This window comes from Strongylocentrotus purpuratus, unplaced genomic scaffold, assembly GCF_000002235.5.
Source record: "Strongylocentrotus purpuratus isolate Spur 01 unplaced genomic scaffold, Spur_5.0 spur5_scaffold_6, whole genome shotgun sequence".
Lineage (NCBI taxonomy): Eukaryota > Metazoa > Echinodermata > Echinoidea > Camarodonta > Strongylocentrotidae > Strongylocentrotus > Strongylocentrotus purpuratus.
The window spans coordinates 13,113,630-13,121,374 of NW_022145612.1; the positions used below are offsets into that span (position 1 = coordinate 13,113,630).

Here is a 7,745-nt window from a genome sequence, read left to right on the forward strand (position 1 = left end):
TTTGCGAATGGTAAACTTAACTCCAACACATGAATAAAGCTATTTTATTATTGCAAATATTCTTATCCATCCTTACTTCGCTTTTCTTGAGTCATAATTTAGTAGAGAGTTGATTTAATTAAAGTGTGAGGATGAATATGAAAGTAAGTGAATAGTCAGACTATATGAGAAAGAGGATATGAGTGATGGGCAGCGTAAGTGGCAGGGTGAGACGGTCGACGTGACGAAGTGACATATTTGGTTGACCAAATGAATATCAATTCTGATGATCCGAGACTCCTATCCTTAATTTGTAAATGATTGAAAACGTGAAGTATGCAGAAGAGAAATCATTCATAATCTTCTAGAAACAACAAGTGGTATGAATGTTCACAATGGATTAAGTTCTTATATAGACTGCATGTACATCGGATGGGTAGAAATATAGCTCTGAGAGACAAACATAATCATAATTGTGTAGAGCCGAGCCCATAATTATGGGGACCGAGGGATGAGAGGGAGAGAGAAGTAATCTAAGCTAAAAGTATGAAGGGAAGAAACAGAATGAGATATAAATTTTGGTCTAATATAGCTGGACATTCTAGAAAGAAGGGAGATATTATATATATATATATATATATATATATATATATATATATATATATATATATAAGGAGAAGATATAAGGATATAGAATCATAAGTACTATAGAATAGAACACTGTAAAAAAAGTTGGGCAATATGGCAAGCCGTTTTATCATTTAAACATATTTCTTGAAATGAATTCTTGATATCAAGAAATCGAATTCTTGATATCAAGAATTACCATTGCTTTACAACGTAAAATCAATTCTTGATATCAAGAATTCGATTACTTGATATCAAGAATTCATTTCTTAATATCTAAACTTCATTTCTTGATATCAAGAATTCGAATTCTTGATATCAAGAAATCGAATTCTTGATATCAAGAATTGAATTCTTGATATCAAGAAATGATTTTACGTTGTAAAGCAATGGTAATTCTTGATATCAAGAATTCGATTTCTTGATATCAAGAATTCATTTCTTGATATCAAGAAATATGTTTAAATGATAAAACGGCTTGCCATATGCCCGACTACGGTAGCCCACTTGTTGGGACAATCCTGACCAGCTGTTGGGCAAAATACGAAAATATTGCCCAATAGATGGTTGGGTTGAAAAGTGTTAAAAAATATTGCCCAACTTTTTTTACAGTGAAGCAAGACCTATGTCATGAAATGACTGGAACAAGAGCATGATCATTAACAGAACATATCAATAGTTTCACAACATTAGAAGTGAAACAGATTGTAATCAATACGCTAGTGATGTCCGTAGTTGAATTGGTCAAAAGAAACTAGAAGCTACTGAGAAAGTTTGGATAATTGTGTAGTGCACATGCAAGAATAGATTTATTATGCGGTCAAAATGAACAGAAACTTACCAAATCTTGCGAAAAATCAAATACACTACACTCAGAAATAATAATGTTACTTTTCACACATTTAATATGAAGAGAAGGTATTTTTAATCACATTTCGATTAGGAGGGCATTTACCATGATATTCTTCGATAATAGAATACAAAGAATACGAAAGCTCAATGATTCTTTTACTTAATATACACCAGATCCGAACCTCTATAAGTGTATTGCATCACAACCTATAAGTTAAAAAGGGTGTAATAATCAAAATGATTGTAGGGGACATGGAACTTGATATTAACTGATGGTAATAACTTGTTTATGTTAATGAACTTAAATCCCTTGACAAGTGACTTCCATACATTGTTAAGACGACATAATATGAACATCGCTTTTCATTATAGCTGTGGGGATTGTTTTATATGTATATTATGTAATTATTCATTTGTTATAGATATATGATAAATTCAGTACGTATTACAATTGTTTTCAATCTTAATATTGAATACATTCTGATAAATAAGTAATGTTATGTTGATTGGAAGCATAATTGTATCAGAAATTCGATTACATTAAAGGGTAATCCGACCCTTGTATTAATATCATTTCTGTTAAAGCTGAAAATGTATTAGACCTTATGGCGAAAGTTCAAAATAAATCGGACCAATCATAATAAGATTTATGAATAATGAAATATGGTATCTCTAAGTTTATGCCAATCTCAAATTGGCATTTTCGTTCTTCGTTTGCCGTATAGCTAACTTAGGTTTGTCTCCTAAGTGCCTTTTCCCCTGGAGTAAGAGCACTACTCAAAAGATATTATGGATAGCTTATTCAAGATTCAAGATTTATTTTACTGAAAACTCGCAACCTTTACGGTTAAATTGTTACTAAACTTACATATCTAAAAAAAAAACATATACAAATTACAAACAGAGGGAACAAAAACAGATCCAAGTAAAGACAATTACAGAAGAAGAAAGTGTACATCAATTGCAAATTTAACATGACAATAGACATGAATATAACAATAGGAAACCATGGGAATTTCATTACAATAGAAACCAGTTGAAAGTAATTTGTGAAATATATAAACAATGAATTAGTAAGGGTACAATATAAAGACAAATTCAATCATGATTACAAATTATTCTCATCGTTGAATATGTATAGAGTGTGAAATAAGAAAATCATTCAGAGTACTTTCACATTTGATTCCATTATCTGGTTTAATAATGCAAAGCAAAGTCCCGGAGCAAAGTGACAAACAAAAGCTGAGAAGGGTTGTAAAACAAGCCAGCAAAATAATGAACCGTATTGTTGACCTAGATGAAGTATGTATTCAGGAAAGAGTGGTATCTAAGGCCCTATCCATTATGTCTGATCTAACCCACCCCTTAATGACCAGTACATACATCTTAGAAGCGGACGCAGATTGATATCTCTATAAAAGCAAGAACTAGTCGCCGCATTAATTCATTCATTCCACATTCCATAAGAGTTGTTAATGAAATCCAGTAAAGAGAAGAGTTCTGTACGAAGGCAAGAACGGTAGAGAATGTGAAAACTATGCAAAATACCTTATTGACATGTTAAACGAATATAATTTCTTTGAGTATACTTACTTTACTGTTGAAACCCTACTGTTATACCATATCAAGGAATAATTTATAAACAAAAAAACCTACTTCAGATTAGAGCATATAAGAATAAAGGAAAAGGAAGGGTATGTAAGAAGAAGAAGAAATATTAAAAAGTACATTCATCATGATCATGTATATTATATTAAATGTATACTAAAACAGGGCCCTAAGAAACCTAGCTGTGAAACCACATGATCTGAAAACCAACATTGTGACAATACTGTGATCACAGAGTTTGCACATGGTTAAATACATACCACATTGTGGTAAATATGTGTCACTCTGTATCAAATATGACCGATTATGTGGTCAACCAAACCCCACACTGTGACAATACTGTGAGCACAGATTTTTCACATAGTGAATCATACCACACTGTGGTAAATAATTATGTGTCACTCTGTGTTAAACATGTACGACTATGTTGTTAACCACATGATCTGAACCCCACACTGTTAAAATACTGTGAACATAGAGTTTACACATAGTTCAGTACATACCACCCTTTTGGGAAATAGGTGTCACTCTGTGTTTAATTTGCACGACTACGTGGTACACCACATGATCTGAACCTCATACTGTGGCAATACTGCAGAGTTAACACATATAGTTCAATACATATAACACTGTTGTAAACATTTGGTACTCTGTGTTAATTATGTCAGTTTATGTGGATATTATGTGGTAAACCACATGGTCTGAAACTCCAAACTGTGACAACAATGTAAACACATAATGCCCACACAGTTTACACAAAGTTGACTATGTGAACATAGTGTGGCAACACTGTGATTGTTCCATAAGGGTGGGCCCTTTCCTCAAGCTGCCATCAGGTTCAAGCACTCGCGTGAGATGGTTGTCTCCTGCAATTTTCAATTTTGAATGGTTTGTCAACTACCCTTTTTTATAGTTATAATCATTTAATTGATTCATATTATGATATGATTTTATATGTATCTCAACTTTTGTTAAAAATATATATGTACCTAGTTTGTGTATTACTTTTTATTATATTGAAAAGTGCATAAATAAAATCAAAACAAATAAACGAACATTTCCAAATTAATAGCTAACAATACTTAGTATCATTTTACCGAATCTTTCCACCATATATGATGAAATGAAGAAATTCCCAGACTTTTCGGGCCTTTATAAGCAAAGTTGTTAGTTTGCGAATGTTGCTTAATGTGAGAGTGTAATGAAAAAAAGAAAATAGACTGCGGAAATTCATTTGTTATCCTCCATTAATCCAACCACTTGTTCATGTTTTTATATGACGCACTACTGAATGTGATGTCCCTAGGTCAAGCAAACAAGAACTGCTAATGAATGTGACGATATCCAATCTCAGATTGATGCTTCTGTGTTGCTGCTTTGCATGCAAGCGCAGATGTCCATGTGATACCAGTAGTTAGTGGCTAACATCTTAGGAAACAATTAAAGAATCATTATTTAATTTGACCAAGACGAATTATCGGTTCTCATCATTATTTATTGGCTCTCTTCCGCTCTTCTTCTATTTTTTTAAACAGAAATGTTTAGGTCTCTTTATGAAAAGCAATCGATGTTGTTAACTTTTCTAAGAAGGTCTAAGGAGACGCAGTGTTTTCGGTCAGAGCAAATACAATGGCGATGACAATAGATAGAGAAGGGTATATATAATGAGAGGCTGAAAGCAAGAAGCATCAGTTCCTCTGGAGATATTCAGAGAACATTCATCACAGGAAAGTTGGGAAAATTTCCTCACAAGTAACAGAAAATAGTCATTCGAGCCATCATGAATTTTGTAAAAAATCTTTCCACCCTAGTCTGCCTAAGCGTACTGATTGGTAATGCTGTAACAGCCCCTGGTAAGTAGTTGCTATTTCAGAGGAATCTTTACAGGCCGCGTTTATGGAAGTTGAGACAAATGTCTAATTATACAATTAATGATTATAATTTAATGTACATTTTTATTTCAATCATCCCATAGGATGCTTAATGTGCCTACACTACCAGTGTAAAAGTAGAAGTATTACTGTTACTCTGGCTTTCGTCAAGCAGTATCAATTTCCTAAATCTGAGGATGGTGGCAATTGTAGACTAAAGTCTATATTTATCAATATATAACATTGCTAATATGTATAAAAGTGTCTCTATGTCCAGTTTTTGGATTCTTATAGATTCGAGCAAACAAAGGGAATCTACGAGACAAACTTTGTTTTCAAGACATATTATAAAACAGTTTCCGAAGAACTAGTCTCTCTCTGCTTTGCTTTTTTGTAATATTCTTATATTCAATTGCAAATAACATTGCCATTTCATTGTATTATGTTATGCATGAGAAATAAAAAATCATTTGAATATTGAAACAGTATTTTTATGATCTATATACAACGAAAACATTTTTTAATCTAGTGGAAATGCGTTTCACAAATTGCAATTATATTATTATTATTATTATTGGTATTATTATTATTGTTATTATTATAATTATGCTACTTTGATAAGCTAACTGTCACATTAACTAATCTCAAGTAATCTTTCTCTTCGTTATCCTAACAGCATGCGGTGGAGGTGGTGCCTGTGGTGGTAGTGGTGGAGGCGGTGATGGTGGTGGTAGTGGTGGAGGCGGTGGTGGTGGATGTGGCGGAGGAGGAGGAGATGGAGGAGGATGTGGTGGGAGTGGTGCCGCAGCTGATGCAAGTGGTGCGGGACATGGATACGGAGGATTTGGAGGTAAAGTTCTTATGTAATGTTGTTACAACACTGATAAAACAATTGCGCAATCAGTTAATATTTGTTTTCATACGAAAAAGACGTTATTACAAATTATTTAATATTAAAAATATTACAAATCTAATGATACACAGATCAATTGATTATCTTAACATTGAACATGATAAGTTGATCCATGGAATTGATCAATGAACCTCCGCGAAAGCGATAAAACTTACACCATAACAATGTATGTAGTCCCAAGTTGCAATAAGGCTATCCATAACTTTGAAGGGTTGGAAGAACTTGAAAATAACGACAGATCTTGACAGAATTTGGCAACAACACACGAACAAACGAAAAAAATAAACATTTAAAATGAAATATACAGAATACAAGTTTTTATATAAATTTTTTTGTAATTGTTATTATTTATTTATTTATTGCAACCATGAGTTTAATTTTATACCAACAAAAAAGCAGCATAAAAATGGTTCACAATTAGCTATATATATATACTCTGTACAATAAAAATGTGGCATAAGTAAATAACTAATTTATTTGTTCTCAATTTAGGTTTTGTAGGAGGTGGCAGCAGCAGTAGCAGCAGCAGCGAGGAAAGTGGTGGTGGAAGCGGTACCGGAGGAGGATGGGGAGGCGTAAGTGGAGGCGATGGAGGAGGTGGCGATGGTGGCGATGGTGGTAATGGTGGTGGCGACGGCGGCGACGGCGGTGACGGAGGAGCTGGTGGAGCCGATGGTGGAGGAGATGGCGGGGCTGGAGCAGACGCAAGTGCTGGCGATAGGGCTGCAGGTGGTGCCTACGCGCCTGGAGCCGGTGGAGCAGCTTACGCACCTGGAGCCGGTGGAGCAGCTTATGCACCTGGAGCTGGTGGAGCCGCAGCCGGTTTCGGGCATGGAGCAGCCTACGCTCCGGGTGGACCTGGCGCGGCTTACGCGCCTGGAGCCGGTGGAGCAGCTTATGCACCTGGTTGTGGACATGGAGACGCTTCCGGTTCTTGTGGGCATGGAGCCGCGTACGCTGGTGGACCTGGCGCGGCTTACGCGCCAGGTGGAGGAGCATCGGGTATGTGATTTATATTAATTCATTCATTAATTTATAAATTTATAATTTTGCATCCTTTTCATGAAATCGATTATTTTGTAAATGGATATCATTGTAGTTCTTACTAAATTAACAAAAATACTGATTTCACGTTATTGTAGTTGGAAGAAGAGTAATACTACTTCATACAACATCCATAGGCGTTTATTAATCAGTGGTTGAAAAAAATAATTGCTTTTGTTTATTTGATTAGGTAATGGAGGTGTTGCTGCTGGTTATGGTGGCGGATGTAATGACGGAGATTCTGGAGACTGTGATGGTAACTCTGGTGAGCATGGCACCGGATATGGGGTAGGAGCTGCAGCCCCTGCTCCAGGATATCCAGGTGCAGCTATGCCAGCGGCTGCTCCTCTACCCCCTGCAGCTGTACCTTCTCCTCCAGGATTCGCTCCACCCCCTGCCTTTGCTCCACACGCACCACTACCACCTGTGTACAGCCCATCAGTTCCAGCACCAAGGGCACCAGCACAAGCTCCAGCAGCACCAGCTCAAGCTCCAGCAGCACCAGCAGCACCAGCAGCACCAGCAGCACCAGCAGCACCTGCAACACCTGCAGCACCAGCACCAGCTCCAGCCCCAGCCCCGGCTCCAGCCCCTGCACCCGCACCCGCACCCGAAACCCCGACACCAGTGGAGAAAATGGTAACGGTGGTGACAATGGTGGTGATAACGGCGATAACGGTGATAACGGAGACAACGGTGATAACGGCGATAACGGCGATAACGGCGATAACGGTGATAATGGTGATAACGACAGCGGTGCTGATAACGGAAACGGGGGCGACAACGGTGGAGGATGTGATGCAAATGACAATGGCAATGGAAATGGGGCAAATACCTGCATCGCAGTTTAG

General features: G+C 36.7%; 1 protein-coding gene across 1 annotated transcript; it reads left to right on the top strand.

Annotated features, from left to right (window-relative positions):
• Positions 1 to 5,712: 5,712 nt before the first annotated feature.
• LOC105446714 (loricrin-like) lies at positions 5,713 to 7,745 on the top strand. Its single transcript, XM_030973090.1, has 4 exons — positions 5,713 to 5,800; positions 6,343 to 6,852; positions 7,085 to 7,296; positions 7,329 to 7,745. The coding sequence occupies exons 1-4, from the start codon at positions 5,713 to 5,715 to the stop codon at positions 7,743 to 7,745; spliced, it is 1,227 nt and encodes a 408-aa protein (XP_030828950.1).